Source organism: Pelophylax lessonae (genome assembly GCF_965119305.1).
Source record: "Pelophylax lessonae genome assembly, chromosome: 8".
NCBI classification, from domain to species: Eukaryota; Metazoa; Chordata; class Amphibia; order Anura; family Ranidae; genus Pelophylax; species Pelophylax lessonae.
The window spans coordinates 280662531-280686068 of NC_138775.1; the positions used below are offsets into that span (position 1 = coordinate 280662531).

Here is a 23538-nt window from a genome sequence, read left to right on the forward strand (position 1 = left end):
CAAAAGCCACTTTGCCGCAGTACAGCGCTAGTGAGCAGACGGCAAGTGGTTAAAAGGTAATTTCACTTTCGTGGGTAAAAAAAATCTGCAAATAAAGAAAAAACAATATAGCGTATACAATTGCGACACAAATCATAATGTAGTTGAATGTTGTTAAAAATGACCTTTCCTTTTCAATCTGCAGCTGTTGTAGTTTTCTGCAAATGCAATGCAATATGGCCGCCTGCATGTGTTCTGTACACAGAATGTATACTGACCACACCCCCAGAAACATAATTTCCTGCTTGTGTGATTGGCTCGCAAATTTTCCCAGAAGTCTGCACTAAGATACAAGTCAGATTTCATCCCCTGCACCAAAAATGTCATTTTTGGTGAGATACTCCCAATAGGAACACGTCTGGGTGCCGGTTCACACATATGCGATGCGGGAACCCTGCAAATCCACTGCAGGTTCCCGCATTGCACTTGACTCGCAGGCAGTTGACACTGCAATATACGAATCGCTGGGGGGGTGTCGATACAAAGTTAACGACAACCCCAGATCAGTTTGCATATCGCAGTGCGAACTGTCAGTTCGGACACTAATCGGATCGCATAGGTGTGAACACCTATGTGATCTGATTTTGGTGCGGACCAAAAAAAGGGTCCTGTGCGGGTTCGGTCCGAATGCGATGTTAATTCAGCCATACATTCTGTATGGCTGAATTCGCAACGCACAGACATTGCATGTGATTTGCATAGCAGTGCGGTGCGAATCACATGCGATGTCTGACATCGCATGTATGTGAACCGGCACTAAAGGGATGCAGGCCCAGCAGGTTTCCTCATTAGAGCTCAGCAGCTGCCGCAGCTGATAGATAATTATGAAACCACTCCCATTTGACCCACTCAGCACAGAGGAACAAACAATGATTTCTTCAGAATAACAAAAGGTAGGAATCTGCAACAAAGTTTGTTAAAATCCCTGCAATGTACAATCACCCAGAGGGGAGTTACGGAGTTACGCTTAAGGACCAGGCCTATTTCTGACACTTGTTTACAAGTTAAATCAGGAAAATTAATTGGGTACTTGTTGGGTACAATTAAAAAATAAGACTTTACTTCCACTTTAAGGTTGCGTACATTGTTGGCCATTCCATGCTAAACATCCACATAGCTCATGCAAGAACAGAGCAGTGTAGCTCCTATTGCATTGTGGGAGCTACAACTTTTGATCCTGGCTCAGACTTAGTCAGGAGGAAGAGTGGCTGCTTAGAGCAGTTGTCTCCAAACAGGCCAGATGCAGCCATTTGCTGTTTTTTTTTTTTTTTTGGGCCATGGGTGGTCCCACTGACACAAGGCACTATTCCTCCAACTGACACCAATGATGAGGCACTATTCCTTCAACTGACACCAATGATGAGGCACTATTCCTTCAACTAACACCAATGATGGGGCACTATTCCTCCAACTGACACCAATGATGAGGCACTATTCCTCCAACTGACACCAATGATGAGGCACTATTCCTTCAACTAACACCAATGATGGGGCACTATTCCTTCAACTAACACCAATGATGGGGCACTATTCCTCCAACTGACACCAATGATGAGGCACTATTCCTTCAACTAATACCAATGATGGGGCACTATTCCTCCAACTGACACCAATGATGAGGCACTATTCCTTCAACTAATACCAATGATGGGGCACTATTCCTTCAACTAACACCAATGATGGGGCACTATTCCTCCAACTGACACCAATGATGAGGCAACTATTCCTTCAACTAACACCAATGAGGAGGCACTATTCCTTCAACTAACACCAATGATGAGGCAGTATTCCTCCAACTGACACCAATGATGAGGCAACTATTCCTCCAACTGACACCAATGATGAGGCAACTATTCCTTCAACTAACACCAATGATGAGGCAGTATTCCTCCAACTGACACCAATGATGAGGCAACTATTCCTCCAACTGACACCAATGATGAGGCAACTATTCCTCCAACTGACACCAATGATGAGGCAACTATTCCTTCAACTAACACCAATGATGAAGCAACTATTTCTTCAACTAACACCAATGATGAGGCACTATTCATTTCACTGACACCAACAATGGGGCACTATTCCTTCCCCATTTCTCCCACTGACATCAAAGATGAGGCACTATCTATGCCTCTCACTGACACCAATCATGGGGCAATCCTTTTACTGACCACAGATGCTATGCAATGTTTTTACTCCACTAACTACCAAGCCTGAGACAATGTTACACTGGCTCAGACCTAGTTAGGAGGAGTGGCTGCTTAGAGCAGTTGTCTCCAAACTGTGGCCCACAGGCCAGATGCAGCCATTTGCCGTTTTGTTTTTTTGGCTCATGGGTCACTATTCTTACCACTGACACAAGGCACTATTCCTCCAACTGACACCAATGATGGGGCACTATTCCTCCAACTGACACCAATGATGGGGCACTATTCCTCCAACTGACACCAATGATGGGGCACTATTCCTCCAACTGACACCAATGATGAGGCACCATCCCTTCCACTGACACCAACAATGGGGCATAATTCATCATACTGACAACAACAATAGGGTATTATTTCTTCCACTGGCACCATCAATAGGGCACTATTCAAAGTGTATTTTCACAAGTTATAAAAAATTATAAATATAACCCTGCGCTCACAGACAATAATGAAAATACATAGACTGCTGCTACTTGTAAATGTAAAATAGTAATAAAAGAACTCTCACATATAGGCAGTCATGCACACTAAAAGAATTCAGTAGCGCAAGCAAATAAATACATAAATCAATACATGAAAATCTACTGTATATAAAAACTCCTATTAAAATTCATGTGCATTCCATAAAAAATTCATTAAAATTCCACAAGCAGTTCATAAGGAGTCCATCAAAATATAAGGTGCAAAAGACAAATGTCCCAAAGTGACTGGAAGAACAAGACACCACCAGGACCACCACCGATATGTGCTCTCACACCCAATTGTGAGGCCACTCACCAGGGGTTCGGCTCACCAGCGTGGAGAGGGTGAGAGACGCCGGATACACTGGGTTCATGTCTACTAAGGCTATATGACAGTTTTTTAAATGTGAGTGTAATTGATCTGCAATTTGAATAAATACCAAGTGTCAGAACGTTATCACACTATGTGAGATTGTTTTATTTCATATACATCTGTCCTGGTATACTGTGATGTGGATAACGTTGATGAGAAGATCTCACCAGCTGCCCTAGTGGATCAGAGTGTTTTACATAGAGAGCAACTCGCCTTTCCATGAGAATGGTAGGCAATATGTTCGGGTGAGTGGACTCGAAATTAGGTGAGCACATATCGTTGGTGGTCCTGGTGATGTCTTGTTCTTCCAGTCACTTTGGGACATTTGTCTTCTGCACCTTATATTTTGATGGATTGCTTGTGGAATTTTAATTAATTTTTTAACAATATTTTATGGAATGCACATGAATTTTAAGGAGTTTTTATATAGATTTTCATATATTGATTTATGTATTTATTTGCTTGCGCTACTGAACTCTTTTAGTATGCATGACCGCACATATGTGAGAGTTCTTTTATTACAATAGGGCTTCCACTGTCACCATCAATGGGACACCATTCCTTCTATTGAGGCCAACAACAGGACACTATCCCAGATAGCAAGGATAACTTGCCACAAATTTGTGGCAGTGTTGAATTGTGCTTGAAGCACTACAACTCCCAGGACAAGCAGGCATTGTTGGATAGGTAGCAAATGCCCTTTACAGGCAGGGACTAAGGGTCCTTTGTTTGTGTAGCTAAGTCCTAGTGCCAAGCTGTCCTTCTTTGGCTACTTATCCCAGCACCACCTCTTCAGACACTGCCAGCCCACCTGACTGCAGCTGCCCTTTCTCCAGCCTTCTTGGCTAAACTTCCACAGTCCTCCCAGATTGACTTTGCATCCATTTCAGACTGCTCTCACCCAGTTAAAGCTGCCTCTCAGTCCTCTCTAACTGCAACACTCTCCAGCCCACCTGGCTGTATTCCTCCCTGGAGATTTGCCTGGCAGCATTTTCCTCCTGCTGTTCTTCTCCTGCTCCTGTGCCTCCAGTGAGGGTCCCTTCTGCACTGGAGCCCAGGCATGAGGTCCCCCATCCCGGACTAGGGGGTTACCCTCAAGGGTCTCCAATAGCCTAACACTCAATCTCACGCTTCAACCTGAGCTCCACTGCCCCAGATGGGCTTACCCAGAGTATATGAGCGGACCTGCCCCCTGCCAACCCATCTGTTGGGGATTAGTCAGGGCCCTCAGAATACTCCAGACAGCTCCTGCTCACCTCCACTCCCATTCTTCTGGAAATTTCCAGCAAGTTCCAGAAGTAGGGGGAGGTCTCAGAGATGCTGCCTGTGAGTCATCCAGCCCTCCCTGAGTCACTCACTCTGACCCAGATATAAACACAAGCTTGGCTGCCAGCCAAGCCAAACAATTGTCCTACACTAACTAAACCTATGTGCTACACATGGGCTGCAGGAAAGAAAATCACTTGATTCCCCCATCAACAGTCAGTCCTACAAAACTATTGTTTTCTGCCAGCAAGAGGAAGGGGGGGGCATAGCCACTGGCAATAATAATATACAAAAACCCGACGTGCTCTTTGTACCCAGCTCAATCAATGGGTTTTCTTGGGTACAATCAGCCTGCCCATAGATGGTTTGAATCTCTGCTGGTCCCTGCAGACCTGGCTGAGATTTGAACCATCTATGGACGGCTTAAAGCCGAGAATGATGTGACTTGTAAAGCACAATTGGATATGCTGGCTATATACAATCTGACTTGTTTATTCCTTTGACTTTGATTTGTTCATTTATTCTTCTGTATACATCAGGGGTGACACATTTGCCACCGAAGTCAGCTTGACATGAGGGGGCTGCTTAGCTGCTGAATGAAGGCTGCATAAACCCGGACAGGATGTCACAATTCCACGCACTGCGACTGGAACGGGCTGTTCTACCGCCTTTGCTTTATTTTATTTTTTTGTACATAGCAGTTATTTCCATACAATCAGGCACCTGTTGAGCGTTTTATTGCAGGCTTTTCTCCTGGCTGGAAAATATTTGTAGGTGGAAGCTATAAGGACGACCTGGTATTCTATTGGCTGTGTTCATGTTCCATTGTGTTTGAAGTCTTGGCTCTTAAAATATCACCATTGCGTACAAACAAGCGTCATGTGGGCTCAGTCAGTGAGGACAAAGCCAATCGATTCTCCGGGAACAAATGTAACCATGGATAAAAAGTGGAGGGAAGAAAGGTTGTTGCCTTCAACATCCACTTAGAGTTCATCTGTCATTTCTCTAGTGAAGGGTAGAAATGTTATGCCTTGCTGTGGTTAACCCTGGACCTGGGAGAAAGCATGCTTGTACAGAAACCAATGGGGTATAAAAACATTTTTTTTACAATAGGCATTTTAATAAAAATGTTATTTTTAATTCTTCTAGGTTTGATACCACCTACCGTGGATGAAGATTCTTAAATAATCTTGTGGCAATACAGCTCAAATATGGAGACAACAAATGGTATGTGGAATTTGTTTTTGTTTAGAAAAGGAATTTTGTCATATTGAAAGAATGTACATATAAAATGTAGTTCATTGCAAGAAAATAGAAGCTCAACTCCAGGCAAACAGCAAAATACACAAATGAAATACATATGAGGGCTGTTTTACTTGCAAAAGGATTTGCATTTTTTTCTCTCCAGTCCTGAGATTTAACCACTTCCATACAGAGCAGTTTGACACCCTTCCTGCCCAGACCAATTTTCAGCTTTCAGCACTCTCACACTTTGAATGACAATTGCTCAGTCATGCTACACTGTAACCAAACAAATTTTTTATCATTTTTTTCACACAAATAGAGCTTTCTTTTGGTGGTATTTAATCAAAACTGGGGTTTTTTTTTTTCGTGATATATGCAAAAAAAGAGCAAAAATTTTGAAAAAAAAACACTTTTTTTTAGTTTCAATTATAAAATTTTGCAAAAAATTAATTTTTCTTCATACATTTGGGCCAAAATGTATACTGCTACATGTCTCTGGTAAAATTAACCCAAATTAGTGTATATTATTTAGTCTGTGTGAAAGTTATTGAGTCTAGAAGCTATGGTACCAATTACTGAAAATTGATCACACCAGAAGTACTGACTGCCTATCTCCTTTCTTGAGGCCCTGAAATGTCAGGACAGTACAAATACCGCCCAAATGACCCCTTTTTGTAAAGTAGACAGTCCAAGGTATTTAGTAAGAGGCATGGTGGGTATTTTGAAGTTGTAATTTTTTCCCACAATTCTTGGGAAAATGAAGAAAAAAAATTTTTTTTCTTTTTTTTCCCACAAAGTTGTCAATTTATAAGCTATTTCTAACACATAGCATGTACACAGCAAAAATTACACCCAAAAATACATTCTGCTACTCCTTCCGAGTATGGCGATACCACATGTGTGAGACTTTTACACAGCCTGGCCACAAAAAGATACTCCACGTCCAAGAAGCACCTTCAGGCGTTCTAGGAGCATAAATACACATAAAACTTTCTTACTACCTATCACACTTTTCAAGGCCCTAGAGCACCAATACAATGGAAAAGTCCACAAAATGACCCCATTTTGGAAAGAAAACACTCCAACGTATATTCTATGAGGCATTATGGGTCCTTTGAACATGTCATTTTTTTCCACAGGTTTTTGGAAAATGTGGGAAAAAAATGAAACCTTTTTTTTTTACACAAAGTTGTCAATTTATAGGATATTCCTAACACATAGCATGTACACAGCAAAAATGACACCCCAAAATTCATTCTGCCACTCCTCCTGAGTATGGCAATACCACATGTGTGAGACTTTTTCACAGCCTAGCCATATAGAGGGGCCTAACATCCAAGGAGCATCATCATGCATCCTAGCCACTTGCCTAGGCCTATTTTTGACATTTGGTGTTTACAAGCTAAAATCAGTTGTTTTGCTAGAAAACTGCTTAGAACCCCCAAACATTATATATTTTTTTTTAGCAGTGACCCTAGAGATTAAAATGGAGATTATTGCAATATTTTTTATCACACCGTATTTGCGCAGCGGTCTTCCAAACGCAATTTTTTTGGAAAAAATTCACTTTTTTTAATTAAAAAATAAGAAACCAGTAAAGTTAGCCCAATTTTTTTCCATAATGTGAAAGATAATGTTACGCCGAGTAAATAGATACCCAACATGTCATGTTTCAAAATTGCGCACGCTCACGGAATGGCGACAAACTTTGGTACTTAAAAATCCCCATAGGCGACAATTTAAAAATTTCTACAGGTTGCCATCCTTGAGTTACAGAGGAGGTCTAGGGCTCAAATTATTTCCCTTGCTCTAACGATCACGGTGATACCTCACATGTGTGGTTTGAACACCGTTTACATATGTGGGCGGGGTTTCCGTATGCGTCGCTTCTGCGCGCGAGCTAACGGGGACAGGGTGCTTTAATTTTTTTTTTTCTTTTTTTTACTATTTATTTTATTTATTATTTTTTATTTTTACACCGTTTAACAAAAAAAAAAAAAGGATCATTTTTATTTCTATTACAAGAAATGTAAACATTACTTGTAATAGAAAAAGGCACGTCAGGACCTCTTTTTTGTGAGATCTGGGGTCAAAAAGTCCTCAGATCTCACAAGTACACTAAAAGATAGAAAGAAAAAAAAAAAAAAATTATTATATAAAATGAAAAAAAAAAAAAAGGACCTTTAAACCGGTTGCTAGGCAACAACATTTTCCATAGCCCCGGTCCTCCAAGACCATAGAGTCAAGTGAGGGCAAGCTTGCCCTCACTCGACATCCTGTCTGTGAGGATCCGGGACCGGATCGTTTTCCGGTAAGCGGGGAAAAGGACCGGACGCGGCGGGAGGGGGGGGGGTCACCTCTTCCGCCATCCCAGAAGGGTGATCCCACGGCGAATCCGCCGCTGGGACCACCCTTATCGGAAAGCCAACCGTCCACCGTTTAAAAAAATACCAGGGTTATGGCAGCTATCTGCTGCCATAACACCGGTATTTAGGTTTAAACGGAGGACGTATATAAACCTTTTTGGACTTAGACATGGTGGCTGTATGAAGGGCGACAGGTACTCGGGTACTTTGTTGGGCAGGTGACAGGTACTCTGGTACTGATGAGCAGGTGGCAGGTACTCGGGTACTCCGATAGGCAGGTGACAGGTACTCGGGTACTCTGATGGGCAGGTGACAGGCAGGTGATAGGTACTGATGAGTAGTACTGATACTGATAGGTGATACTGATACGTGATAGGTACTGATGAGTACTGATGAGTAGTGATGGGTACTGATGAGCAGGCGGCAAGTACTCGGGTACTTCAGGCGTCAGGTACTCTGATGAGCAGGTGGAAGGTACTCGGGTACTCTGATGGGTAGGTGACAGGTACTCAGGTACTCTGATGACGGGTACTCCGTTGACAGGTACTCAAAGTACCCGAGTATCCGTCATCAGAGTACCCGAGTATCCGTCATCAGAGTACCCGAGTACCTGTCATCAGAGTACCCGAGTACCCGTCATCAGAGTACCCGAGTACCTGTCATCAGAGTACCTGCGTACCTGTCATCAGAGTACCCGAGTACCTGTCATCAGAGTACCCGGGTACCTGTCATCAGAGTACCCGAGTACCTGTCATCAGAGTACCCGAGTACCTGTCATCAGAGTACCTGCGTACCTGTCATCAGAGTACCCGAGTACCTGTCATCAGAGTACCCGAGTACCTGTCATCAGAGTACCCGGGTACCTGTCATCAGAGTACCCGAGTACCTGTCATCAGAGTACCCGAGTACCCGTCATCAGAGTACCCGAGTACCCGTCATCAGAGTACCCGAGTACCTGTCATCAGAGTACCCGAGTACCTGTCATCAGAGTACCCGAGTACCCGTCATCAGAGTACCCGAGTACCTGTCATCAGAGTACCCGAGTACCTGTCATCAGAGTACCTGATGGGCTGGTGACAGGTACTCGGGTACTTTGATGGGCTAGTGACAGGTGCTCTTTATTGGGGGGGGGGGGCAATCAGTGTGTTTGGGGTGCACTGTATTTGGTAACTAGCTGTTACCACACTCTCTTCCTCACACAGGATCAGTGTGTGAGGAGGAGAACACGGTGACAGCTAGTTACCTGTTCTCTGTTGACATTTGTGACCGGCTGTGATTGGACACAGTCGGTCACGTGGTAAAGAGCCAATTTCATTGGCTCTTTACCTAGATCGGGGATCGACTCTGTCCGAGGGACGAGCCTCGTCCCCGATCGCTGCTCTGCGCGCCCCCGGGGGCGCGCATTGCAGAGAGAATGAGCGGCTCGTGCTGGAGCCGCTCATGTGATCGGCTGTGATTGACACAGCTGATCACGTGGTAAACAGCCAATTTCTATTGGCTGTTTACCTTGATCAGGGATGGGCTATGTCCGAGGGACGAGCCTCACCCCCGATCGCCGCGCTGCGCGCCCCCGGGGGCGCGCAGTAGCAGCTAGAGCGGGCGGACGTCATATGACGCCCGCCCGGATCCGTACAACCACCATGCCGACGTCATATTACTATGACTCGGTATGGAAGTGGTTAAGGATCGTTCACACTAGGGGTTGAGGGGCAGCGTTTTTACTGCCCCCTAGCTGCTACCACCTTTAGCAGGCGGATGGGGGTGTACACATGCCCCGGGTGCAATGCTGTGGCAGGAATTATACCCCCCATTACATTTTTGTAATTTTTTTGAGACATATAGAGCTTTCTTTTGGTGGTATTTAATCACCAAAGGTTTTTTTTTTATATTCTTTTTCTTTTGAAATATTTTGAAAAAAAAAAAAAAGATTTTCCTAGTTATAAAATTTTGCAAAACATTTTATTTTTCTTGTCCACTGATGGGCACTGATGAGGCTGCACTGGCAGGCACTAATGAGGAGGCACTAATGGGCACTAATGAGGCTGCACTGATGGGCACTGATGAGACTGCACTGATGAGGCTGCACTGGCAGGCACTGATGAGGAGGCACTGATGGGCACTGATGAAGCGCTGATAGGCACTGATGAGGCTGCACTGATGGGCACTGATGAGGCTGCACTAATGAGGAGGTGCTCATGGGCACTGATAGGCGGTATTGTTGGGTACTGTTAAGCTGCACTGATGGGCATTGATTGGCACTGGTGGGGCTGCATTGATTATCAGGGCACTGATGATGAGTGCCCTGATTATCAGTGTAAACAATGTACTGTCAGCCTTGCTGGTTATTGGCTCTCCTTTCTTCACACGGAGACAGCATCTGAGGAAAGGATTGCCGATAACCGGCAAGTCTGTTTACATGTGACCAGCTGTGATTGGACATAGCCGATCATAACTGAGGGCTTGGGCCCCTGTGATTGGCCCTTTATTACGATCTGTGATCAGCTGTGTCCAAAGGACACAGAGCGCACCCGGTGTGCACCCCAGGGGGCACACGGGAGGCGTGGTTCTGGGGGTGTCCATAGACACCCTTGCAGGACTGGAGAGCTGCGCTGTAGCCATCTTTTGCTGTAGCATGGGCAGGAAGGGGTTAAATAACGCTTTCCAAACACCTCCATCTCAAATGCACTGTAAATTCCATAGGGATGTTTGTGGTGCATTTACATTGACATGAATGGTGGCGCCAGGGGAGCAGTACAGCCAGCCGAACACTACATTTCAGATAAACTTTGGCACGATACACTGTAAAGAGATGCAAACAGGACCATGTAAACAATGCTGTCCACTGCAATGCACCTAATTGACACAGAGCATTGACAGGCATTTGTGAGGCTTCAAAAATGCAGATGAAACGCATGCTTTTGATGCTTGTGTAAACTAAGCTTTACACAGCTCTACCACACAGCCCATTATTGTCCAGCAAGTTTGAGGACCTCATCTTTCTCTGCTGCAGGTTCACTTTCACTTACAGATGTATTTCCCACCCTATACCTGAAAGTAAAATGAGAAGCAACAGACTGATGAACTAAATTCTCTGTCACTCTGCTGTCACTCTGCTCTCTTCCCCTATCAGTATAACATTCTTCTTAATTATAATATCCAGCAGGAACAGGTTCTATTCAACATCTTTTACGCTTGGCACAGCACTGAAAGAATCCTTCAAAAAAGCGTTGTGCCTAGTGCAAAATATGTCAGAATGGAATTTGTTCCTGCTATTTAAAGGAAGGAAGAATATTATTTTGCATCTTGATGTGTGGCATCCCTGGTGCTGACACAATTAATTGCTTCGGTGGAGACAAGCCAGCATCTCCGCTATAATTGTGGAGTGTGGAGCCTGATCTCGCCTGGAGCGGCATGTGAAATATTTGACATTGGATGGAGTTACTGCTTGCATCTAAGAACACATTTAATAATGTCTTAATAACTTGCAGAGCTGTATTTAATTGTGCCTGTAGTTCAGCTTTAAAATTACCCTTAGCTACCCCGAAAGCTGCACTGAGCTCTGTCCTTTATTGCTTATGAGTAAATTGACTGATCCCTATGCCCTTGCAGTACAAAGTAAGAGTTTGCCTAACGACCCCCTCCACAACACCACAGTGTTTGCTTGCATAGTAAAAGTAACTTAAAAATGTTTAAAAAGAAGAAAGATTCAATTTAGGCAATCAGTAGGTTACCAAGGCTTGATAAAGGGGGAGAAGCTCCTCGAAACACATAACCAAGATAACCCTGCAAACTGGAAGAGAGCTTGCCTTGAGTGGTGAGGACTCCATGGGTGCTGTTCTGTTTGAACATCTTCTGGGTCTGGTGAGATGGAATTGTTCTTCTGTACAGGCTCAAGGTACACTGTTTTAGTCTCTAATATTTATGAGTACAGCTTAATACAGCTTATAAAAGTGGCAATATAAAACCTGTAAAAGTGGCTTTGCTTCCTTCCTGACCTTAGCAGCCCAGCATTCCAGGCATGCATGCTAGTATGCCCATGGCAATGACAGTGATGGTGCAACCTTCAGCATTGCAAATACCAACCCACATACCCTTGGTGGAGAAGATTTATGTTTTTGAGGGGTTTCCCAAAAAAAATGAATCACTCCCTCCTAAACCAGCAGTGCCTAATGCTAATCAACTTGGGAAGGGACATTTTAACTGGGTTCCACCCTGAAAAAATATTTTTAGATAAAAATACCCCCGAGACAGTCAGGGCTAGTGCATTCAAGCAACGATAGCCTCTGAACTGTCCCCTGTTTCACTTACCTTTTAGAAGAAAACCTTGAAAATGTCTTGTCCAGCGCTGCCATCTTAGGTGTTGGCACCTAAAAGCCAGAGCGTCCTCTTCGGTGATGTCGGAGTCCCAGAATGCCCTGCACCGGCCCTGCTCGTCACTTCCGGCACAGACGCGTCATCCATGCACAGCTTCTGGGCATGCCCAGAAGCTGTTCAGCAGAGAATGAAGCGCCTACACCGGAAGTGACGAGCAGGGACGGTGCAGGCGCATTGACTCCTGGGAGCGATGATTCTCATCTCCCAGGAGTCAATGCAAGCAGGAAGTGACGGCGCAGGCCGCGGCCGCAGAGGGAGGAAGTGGAAGGAAGGTAAGTTTATTTTCTTTAAAAACAAGGTAAGTGAATAAAAAAAAAAATTTAATTATCCAATTCTTTTTCAGGTAATTTAGAGCATGCAGATGAGGAAAAGTTCATTTTGAGGCTGGAACTCCGCTTTAAGCAAGTCATAGACCAGTGATTGCGAACCTTGGCACCCCAGATGTTTTGGAACTACATTTCCCATGATGCTCAACTACACTGGAGAGTACATGAGCATCATGGAAATGTAGTTCCAAAACATCGGGGGGAGGGGGGGGGCAAGGTTCGCCATCACTGCCATATACAATACAATTTTCTTTCCTTCCAGAAAGGAAATTGCTCGCTTGTGTTAATGGGGGAGTCCCTTCCAGGATGCTATTGTATTCTGCCGATGGGGAGCCTTCCCTATCAGCAGAACACAGTGATCACTGCCAGCTGTTATATCCACCGGCAGTGATTGCATGCAAAAATCCCAACAGGCTGGTTGTACTAAAATCGATTGATGGATCAACATCCGTACAGCCAGCCTGCCCATAGAGAGATCTAATCTCAGCTGGTCCCTGCTGAACCTGCCAAGATTCAATCCATCTATGGATGGCTTTACATTAGCCACTGAAAGTGCATTTCAGTTGTGCTTCAGCACAGCAGATCTAAGCCCTGATTAGCCACTTCTGCACAGAAAGGATTTGCCCTCTTAATGACCAGGCCGTTTTTTTGCGATACGGCACTGCGTTATTTTAACTGACAATTGCGCGGTTGTGCAACGCTGTACCCAAAACAAATTGATGTCCTTTTTTTTCCCCCCACAAATAGAGCTTACTTTTGGTGGTATTTGATCACCTGTGCATTTTTATTTTATTTTATTTTTTTATTATTGCGCTATAAACAAAAAAAGAGCAACAATTTTGAAAAAAATATATATATTTTATACTTTCTGCTATAGAACATTCCCAATAAAAATGTTTTAAAAAAAATCAAATTTTTTCTTCATTTTAGGCAATTTGTATTCTGCTACATATTTTTGGTAAAAAAAAAAATCTCAATATATTGATTGGTTTGCGCAAAAGTTATCACATCTACAAACTAGGGGAAAGATTTATGTAATTTTTATTACATTTTTTTTTTTTTTTTTTACTAGTAATGGTGGCAATCAGCAAATTTAATTTACATTTTTGACACTTTTGGGGCGACCAGTGACATTACTACAGTAATCAGTGCTAAAAATATGCACTGTTACTTTACTAAAAACACTGCCAGGGAAGGGGTTAACACCAGGGGTGATCAAAGGGTTAAATGTATGCCTAGGGGGTGTTTTCTAACTGTGAGGGGGAGGGGCTTATGGAATCAACACCGGGACCTGTGTTCCTAAATACGAGGTCATATACGTGTACGTGTTTATAACATTCTGTCTTCCCAGGGAGTGATTGTGGGTGCCCAGCCGCAATTGTGGCCGCCGGCCCCACAGATCCGCTTCCCCTCTTGCTCCCGAGGAGCGACATATGGGTACGGCAAGTCACGCAGCCGAGCCAGCCTGCCGTATATATCGCCAAGTGGTTTAAAGCGTTAGTAAAGTCTCGATTGGAACATAAAAAAAATGTCTCCCTGCAGGTTTAGGTCATAATGTACTCGTATGCACCGCACACTAGAACATTATGACAGACTTACCTACAAACAGAGCCCTCCTTCGATGCACTGCCAGGACTCTCCCCTGTCCCCGGTGCTTCCATCCTCACCCGGTCTTCCTTCTAGGTTTCGCATCTTCGGCCGCTTGATTGGCCGACTGATGTGACGTCACTCCCGCGTGCGCAGAGCAGGCCGTAAATGTGGTCTGAGCTCATAGGTGTGCGCAGCCTATTGCATTAGGGTGTGCACCCCAGAGTTTAAATACACATGCATGTGTTTGCCTACATGTATATGGCCCCGGTACATTACTCTCCCTGCTGGCAAAGTGAAATAGAAGTGTGTGGCACTTCTCTTATGGCAGAGCAGGTCCGAGGGAGATCTTTCCCATCTCCTCACTAGCAAACAGAGCGATAATGCTAATGTGCCCTAGGTGATTAGGGTGTGCCCAGGCATACCCGGCACACCCTGTGCGCACGCCTATGTCTGAGCTGCGCATGTGTGGCTCAGATTACATTAGTGGCTGACAGGGGGGGTACATGTATGACAGAAGAGACCTCTAGGGTCTCTCTTGTTATAAATGTTTGCCTGTCAGCCGATTTGTACATTGGTGACTTTACTACCACTTTAAGGGGGCTTCTGCGTAACCTTGAAACGTTTGACTACTTTGCTTGTTATAATACATAATGCTAAAAGATTTTTTTTATCTGGACTGATATCCCGGGTCTGGTGTTCTTATGCTTTCATTCTTCTAAAGAGGACACCTGCCATTGTGCTGCCCATAAACCAGTGTGTACCAAAACTGCTGCATGTACGAGTCTAGGAGCACTTCTCCTACACCCAGTGCCATCTTAAGAGCATTAAAGAGCCCCAGGCAATGCAGTGCACTAAGGCTCTGCCTACACAATCACCCACGAGAATAAAAATGCAAATTATCGATAAGGCGATATTTATTGGTACAGCACTGCCAGGCTAATGACAGCTTCCAAGTTTGGCGGCTGGGTCCGGTGAAAACACGCGGACTCGACTGTCCTGTGTGTGCCTGTTCCCGTGGAGGCGGACAGGCATTCCTGAAGTTGTGGGCTCCCCCTCCACGGCCCAAGTTGCCTGACAGCAGCGCAGGGTCGACAGATGCTTGCCACCTGCTAAGTTCAGTGGCGGGATGCACACCAGAATCAGGACTAATGCTTGGCTGGGGCTGGGATTCTGGGCAGGTGGGGGCCCCCCGGGCAAGTGGAGCATTCCCACTTGGTAAGATGGCTCTTCCTACACCGCTCAGCTAAATCCCTCTGCTGGGACAACAAATGGACACTGGGAATACCTTTCCTACTTGTCATGGATTAAAGAGGAAGTAAACCCTCCTCGGACACTTTTACCTATAGGTAAGCCTATGATAAGGCTTACCTATAGGTACTTTAAATATCTCCTAAACATGTACCGTTTAGGAGATATTTACCTTACATCACTGGCGCATTCGCTCCCAGCGCACCAGCGGCCAATCCTTCAGAGCCCCGTGCCGTGACCGTCGGCTCCCACGCGTGTGCACGGGAGTGACGTCACTGCGGCTCTGGCCAATCAGATGGCCGGATGCCGTGATCCCGGAAGACAGGCGACTGGACATGTCGCCCGTCATACAGGTAAGCGGGCGGCACGGCGGGGGCTCGTTCTAAGGTAAGTATTGCATAATGAGCTAGTATGCGGCGCATACTAGCTCATTATGTGTTTCTCTTTCAGGTTGCGAAAAAAAAAAAAAATCTATGGGTTTACAACCAAGTCTAAATCATCTAAAAGTGATACTTTAGTGTTAGGCAGATGCTGACGTGTTACACGCCGGTGGTCCTGGATGAAAAAAAATGTTTCTACACTGCGGCATCCTTGGAGTGCTTTTTGTAAATGAACCTTAAAAATATAAACCAAACCACATTTTATTATCATTAAAATAAACAGTCGTATTTAAATGTTGCATTCATCGCATACCAGGAATACTATCTTGGTTCTTGGTATAAAAGAAAAAATCCATAAGCCTACTAATCTGGCGTTCTTTATTTAGGATTAGTATTTACAATAAATACTTCACTCGTGGTTCTGTTCATTTACATACTAATGTATGTGATGATGTCTCAGTTGCATATTTTTAGAGGTATGTGACATGACTTACAGAAGAATACCTTATGTCTGGTCTTTTGTGGTTTAGAAATAGCTGCTAATCATGTACGCACATCAACACATTAACAACACATTGAATGGATATCTAAGGAGAAGGCAACAATATGCACTTATTCTACACTGCGTGTGTGATTTGTTTTGCTATATTTGCTCTTTCTTTTACTACATGTATGCATATGTAGCATACTGTATATCGTACAATGGTCCTTTGTACTGAGAACGAGTGATGATTGCAAAGCTGCCCTAACTGGGATAAAAATGCAAAGTATCTCTACTGCATGTTTTATGCATTTTTATCCGCCTATCTTTTTCAGCAGACCCGAATGGAAACTCTGTTAATCTTTGAACATCCAGATGTAAATGGACTTGTGACTGTTTACATACAATTACCTGTGAGTTTGTCCAGATCCTAAAAAAAAAAATGGAAAAAGTCTGTGTCCTTTTCTTTATTTTTGGACCAAAGAGTGACAGATTTGAGGTAGTCCGATGTAAACTGGTGCAAGTTCACGGATATCCAACCATCCATAGATTTAACATCGTACCGATCAGCTCTGTATTTTTTTAAAAAAATGCAGCAGAAAACCAAATGTGACATCCATTATGGCAGCCTTTCTCAACCAGGGTGCCTTGAGGTTTCTTCAGGGGTGCCTTGGCAAAATGCCTAAAAATTGCCCAAAAATTGTACACAAGCCAGCGTGTGGATGAAGGCTGCCTTTTAAGTCACAGGTTTTCATGTGTGTTTTTTTGCAAATTACAACCTTCTAGCTGCCGGCGTTCTCATGACCAATGCCATCATCAGTTGATGAGGAGGATGTCAGTCACCTGCACAGCATCTTTGTTTGACCCTCCCTTGCCCCTCTCCATCAGCGGTGGGGGTCACATTAGCTCAGTGATGGAGAAAAACTGAGGGAGAAGAGAAACATTGGAATACTAGTCAGTACCAGTTTGCAAAAATGTATTCGCTTTGGAAGAATAAAACTCATCTAATGTTGGGTGGCCTACTTGGACTTGTGGAAGTTGCTGCATTATGTAAAACTGCACTGAACAAAATTAAATACGCAACACTTTTGTTTTTGCCCCCATTTTTCATGAGCTAAATTCAAAGATCTAAGAATTTTTCTATGTACACAAAAGCCCTATTTCTCTTAAATATTGTTCACAAATCTGTCTAAATCTGTGTTAGTGAGCACTTCTCCTTTGCCGAGATAATCCATCCACCTCACAGGTGTGGCATATCAAGATGCTGATTAGACAGCATGATAATTGCTATGGTGTGTCTTAGGCTGGCCACAATAAAAGGCCACTCTAAAATGTGCAGTTTTACTGTATTGGGGGGGTCCGAAAACCAGTCAGTATCTGGTGTGACCACCATTTTCCCCACACAGTGCAAAACATCTCCTTCGCATAGAGTTGATCAGGTTGGTGATTGTGGCCTGTGGAAGGTTGGTCCACTCCTCTTCAATGGCTGTGTGAAGTTGGTGGATATTGGCAGGACCTGGAACACGCTGTCATACACCGATCCAGAGCATCCCAAACTTGCTCAATGGGTGACATGTCCGGTGAGTATGCTGGCCATGCGAGAACTGGGATGTTTTCAGCTTCCAGGAATTGTGTACAGATCCTTGCAACATGGGGCCGTGCATTATCATACTGCAACATGGGGTGATGGTCGTGGATTAATGGCACAAAAATGGGCCTCAGGATCTCGTCACGGTATCTCTGTGCATTCAAAATGCCATCAATTAAAATGCACCTGTGTTCGTAACATACGCCTGCCCATACCATAACCCCACCGCCACCATGGGCCACTCGATCCACAGCGTTGACATCAGCAGACCGCTCACCCACACGACGCCATACACACTGTCTGCCATCTGCCATGTACAGTGAAAACTGTGATTCATCTGTGAAGAGAACACCTTTCCAAAGTGCAAGACGCCACTGAATGTGAGCATTTGCCCACTCAAGTCGGTTACGACGATGAACTGCAGTCAGGTTGAGACCCCGATGAGGATGACAAAAATCCAGATGAGCTTCCCTGAGACGGTTTCTGACAGTTTGTGCAGAAATTCTTTGGTTAAGCAAAGCGATTGTTGCAGCAGCTGTCCGGGTGGCTGGTCTCAGATGATCTTGGAGGTGAAGCTGCTGGATGTGGAGGTCCTGGGCTGGTGTGGTTACACGTGGTCTGCGGTTGTGAGGCTGATTGGATGTACTGCCAAATTCTCTGAAACGCCTTTGGAGACGGCTTATGGTAGAGAAATGAACATTCAATTCACAGGCAACAGCTCTGGTGGACATTCCTGCAGCCAGCATGCCAATTGCACGCACCCTCAAAACTTGTGGCATTGTGCTGTGTGATAAAACTGCACATTTTAGAGTGGCCTTTTATTGTGGCCAGCCTAAGGCACACCAGTGCAATAATCATGCTGTCTAATTAGCATCTTGATATGCCACACCTGTGACGGGGATGGATTATCTCGGCAAAGGAGAAGTGCTTACTAACACAGATTTAGACAGATTTGTGAACAATATTTGAGAGAAATAGGCCTTTTGTGTAGAAAAAGTCTTAGATCTTTGAGTTCAGCTCATGAAAAATGGGGGCCAAAACAAAAGTGTTGCGTTTATAATTTTGTTTAGTGTATTAGAATACCTTTTACATTTTAGAATGGGGTGCCCTGAGACTGTCCATGGTTTTTAAAGGGTGCCTTGACTGAAAAAAGGTTGAGAAACATTGCATTATGTTCTGCTCCATTTCAGCAGAGAATCTGTTCATGGACCCCCTACTAAGCGGACTGGGTGGTGCCTGTGTGAAAAGAACCTAACTGTAATAAAACGCTATTGCTCAAAGAAGAACTTCACCCCACCTTTACAAAATTAAGTCAGCAGCTACTATATCTATCTATAGCTATAGCTGCCTACTTTTAAAAGCACATAATTATTAACCTATGAAGTCCAGCACTGTCTTCCTTGCTCCTGATTCTTCGCAGGATTTCTGTTCTTCTGTGCTACCATCTTGCATTCCGGAGCCAGCTGTCAATTCCTTGTCACTCAAAGCCAGCTCCCTGCTGAAGTACTGCTGAACGTGCAAGATCACAGCCTGCTGTGCAGACTGTCCTGAAGTGTTACGCTTACCCCTAATGCAGGTGGTCAGGCACTATAGCTAGCTGCTCTGTTCTTCACCTATAGCAGCACCCTTTCCCATAAGGCAAGTAGGCCTACCGCTACTTGAGTGCCCCCAGGTCTTATACACAATCCTAGATTGTCAGACTACCATGCCAGGGCAGGCTTTAACTGAGCACATCACACTGGTACTTGCAGTTTACAGACAGGCAGAGTAGGGCCGGCTCTACCATGGGTCTGGCTGGATCCATTGGACCCAGGCGGCACTTTGAGAGGGGCAGCAAATTGACACCCAAGATTTGTTTTCCAGCAGTTTTTTTGTCTCATTAGTTTTCGGCGCGTTACGGGCGGCATTTCCCCATCTCATACTGCTGCCTGTAGTACAAACTGATGAGTGTGAGGAGGAGGAGCATCTTCTCCGGGGAATATCCCTCACGTGATCGAGGTGTGCGCAATGACGTCAGCGCAATCCATTTCACGCAGGGCAGGCTGGATCTGCTAGGGCGGTGGCAGGGACAGGAATGACAGTAGGACTGAGGACAGACAGTGGATGTTTGTTGGACCGGTCCGTTGGTGAGTTATGGAAGAAGATAACAATATATATAATATTTTCTAAATGCTATATTTATAAAAGATAATGGATGTGGAGGCCTTTTGGTGGGCGTTATTTTTTTTTGGCGGGGGGCAGCATTTTATTCTTGGACCCAGACAACACAATGTCTTGAGTGGTTTAATGGCAATCCAGGTACAAGGCAGGCAAGGTTCAGAATAGTCAGGGTCAAATCCATAGCCAAAAGGTAGGCACAGTTCTGAGCTTATTCAATATCCGGCCTGAGGTCCTCAACAAGGGAATACAATACAAACTAGCACACAGAGCAGACAAACGGGGAGCTTGGAGCACATGTTAAACACAATATCACAAGAATGAGACTGTAGGCTTGGCTGGCTAAAATCAGGTTTGGTCTCCATCCAGAGGTTGGCTACATCAATCACCTTACAGGTGGACAGACAGATAAGGAGAGTGCAAGACAGCCAAAAGCAAGATGCTGGAATGAGACCAGCAGCTGTGATGGAGCAGGAGCGCTACACGCTCCTGAGATGAAGCCTTCTTAGATAAGTGACGTGATATGAGGCTGCAGGCACCGAGGACTAAATCATTCTTGCCTAGGTGGGGAAAGAGGAAGAGGGAGTGAGGACATCCAATATTTGCTTCCCAAAAAAAATAATTACATGGGATTTTTAACATGGAGGGGGGAGAAAAAACAAAAAAAGAGGCAATTAATTTAGTGTGTGAAGGTCTGATTTACACTGTATGTGTTTTTTTTTTATATATACATTATATATAATTACCGCTTCAGCCCAGTGAGATGACTTGCTTAATCTTCTTCTCTTTTACGGCCCAAGGCGACACCCATAACGGGGCCGGGACATAGCACTTGTATTCATACTATACTCTGTCTTCCAGGTACAGTAGGCATCATATAGTCCTGAAGGTTGATGGCAGTTTGTAGCAAAATAGTACAGCACACCAAAAGAGAGTATTGCAGCCTGGGCTGCATTTTTAATTTTCACCCTGCCTTGGGTCCCATTTAAAGAAATTGTATAGAGTTGGGCTTTAAACTTGATGCCTACCTAAACCCTTAATAGCTAAACTGATCCCTCAAATTATTCCTAAAACCTCAACTCCAGGCAGAATTTTTTTTATTTGTCGAGGAAAGAGTGGGGAAGGGTCTGGGCCTCTACTCCCTGTCAGGACAGAAAGTGATGGGAAATCCCTCCACTGGGACCAGATAAAAACAAAGACACATTTGTATAGAGTAGAGTGCAGAAGGGTTGGAATTTGGGGCAACGTTTTTAATGCTGTCCATGTCTCCCTATCCTGATGATGACCACACTGCCCATTTCTTGTATGGGTGTCATAGGGACAGAGATTAAAATCTGACCAAAATTTTGACTCTTTCCCCATTAAACCACAACTCCAAAAAATATGATTTGGTCAGGGGGTTTATAGTTTGTGCAAGACCATGTGTCTTCATATCCACATTCATTTATTGCCTAATGATCTTGTGCACTCATGTTGGGATATTCAGATTGAAGTTTAGGATTTGTCATTAGCACCCCCTTGTATGTTTTGTTGTCTTTCACCATTATAGAGTTCATGATAGAGTTTCATTGTGTCTTTAACAGGTCCATGGATTCTTTTATACTCTCTCCCAGTTTTCATGTCTGATCTGTGAACCCTGCTACCTGATTTTAATCCTTGCCTCTTTTGACTTTTTGCGGATTACATTTTGGATTGGTTTCCTCTTTGGTTTGACTTTAATAATTTCAAATGCTGCATTGGTTTTGTTGCGTAGTTTGTAAGCATATCCAATGCCAAACCATTTTTTTTGCCTTTGGAGTAGGGAAAAATGAATGTTGATTTATTGCATTTTAATTTTTTCGCTGACTGTGTCCCATTGGGGGGAGGGGTAATTTCCCATCTCTTACTGTTTTGGAGATCAAACAGAAAAGTGTAAGGAATTCTCTTCAAAATAATCGAAAATCTCCTATTGGACAGTTGACCCTGGGTCAGATGATCCAATTTGAAGATCTCTGTGACAATGATCACTGGATCAAATAGGGAAGGTGAATCCCCACAGTGAGCCAGCTGTTCACTGTGTTCCGTACCTTTGTAAGGAGGGGTGGGCTTCTTCCAGGCTCACCTGCCTATCCATTAAAATGCATGTGCCTCCATTGTCGAGATTAGAGATCGACTGATTATCGGCAAAGCCAGTATATCGAGGGCCGATATGCACTTTTCCCGATATATCGGAATCGGCCCCGGAGGTTTCCTATATTGCCGATATTTAGGGAATGTGCTTGTACAAGAGTAATGCCTGCAGCTAGAGGCATCATCCCGGTACCAGCGTCCATAGCCGACGGTCGGCTGTCTTGTAATGACAACCGATGCGGCTGATAAGCCGCTCGGCTGTCATTACAAGGAGCGGGATGGGACGTCCCCGCCGGCTTCCACGGCTCGCCCGGGTCTCCCGTCCCACCGGGAGACCCGGGCAACCAGCCTGCATGGCTGCCGAAGACCCGATCAAAGCTGCTCTCCATGCAAAAACCCGGAAGTGATGTTATGAGTGACATCACTTCCAGGTACTGTCTGGTGCCAGATTTAAAAAAATGAAAGCATTCAAAACAGGCAAACTTGGCGTTTTGAATACTTTTAAGTGCAGAGGAGAGGTTTGGGGTCTTTTAGACCCCCAGATCCCTCCACAAAAGTACCTGTCAAAAAAAAAATGTTCCATTTTTTTTTTAAATGTACAAAAATATCGGACAATATCGACTGATACCGATATGCATTGGCCAAAATATCGGTATCGGCAACGAACAACCGATATTGGTCGATCACTAGTGGAGACTCTAAAAAGTTAGAGTTAAGACTACAGCAAATGGGGTGCCTTGATGGGGCTCTGTAACTTTTGTATATATTTGCAAATATGTGCAGACTAAACCCCTGTTTTTAACGCAGGTTAAACCCCTGTTAGACAGGTCAGTTTGGTTGGTCGCAGGCTGGTTGGTAAGTTGAGCTTCGAAATTTCTTTGGTTTTGTCCATTCTATCCCTTCCCTATTCCATTGTAAACCCAAAAATAGACCTTCATTAGAAGGATTTGGTGTGGGGATATGCTGGAGTTGCTGGGCTTCTGGTGCATCCCTGCGCTTTTACTGAGGAATGGACTGCCTCCAGTTATACCTGCCCACTATTATCTATTGCTTTATATGCTCGAAGATGGAGGCTCACATAGATTAAAGTTAGGGACCATACAGAGGGACCTTGATCAGGCAGTGTGGCTTCTACATATATTCAACCAGAACCTCTGTTTCTGACTCAAAATGATTAAACAGTTTAATTTTTTTTGCTGACTAGCTGGTAAAGTGGAACTTCACTCTCTCAATCAACACTGATTATTTTGAATCCTGCTGGTAGCATTAGTAAATAGATAGGAAAGTATATCATATTTACTATATGTGTATATATATATATATATATA

The 23538-nt window shown here is 44.2% G+C and overlaps 1 protein-coding gene across 3 annotated transcripts in view; it reads left to right on the forward strand.

Moving 5' to 3' along the window:
* Positions 1-23538, forward strand: part of KANK4 (KN motif and ankyrin repeat domains 4) — a 260029-nt gene that overhangs the window by 104830 nt on the left and 131661 nt on the right. For all 3 annotated transcript variants that reach the window (XM_082265155.1, XM_082265156.1, XM_082265157.1), the window contains one exon: positions 5496-5573. In XM_082265155.1, coding sequence (XP_082121281.1) covers positions 5558-5573 — 16 coding nt within the window. In that variant the 5' untranslated portion in view covers positions 5496-5557. The remainder of the gene's footprint in view (positions 1-5495; positions 5574-23538) is intronic.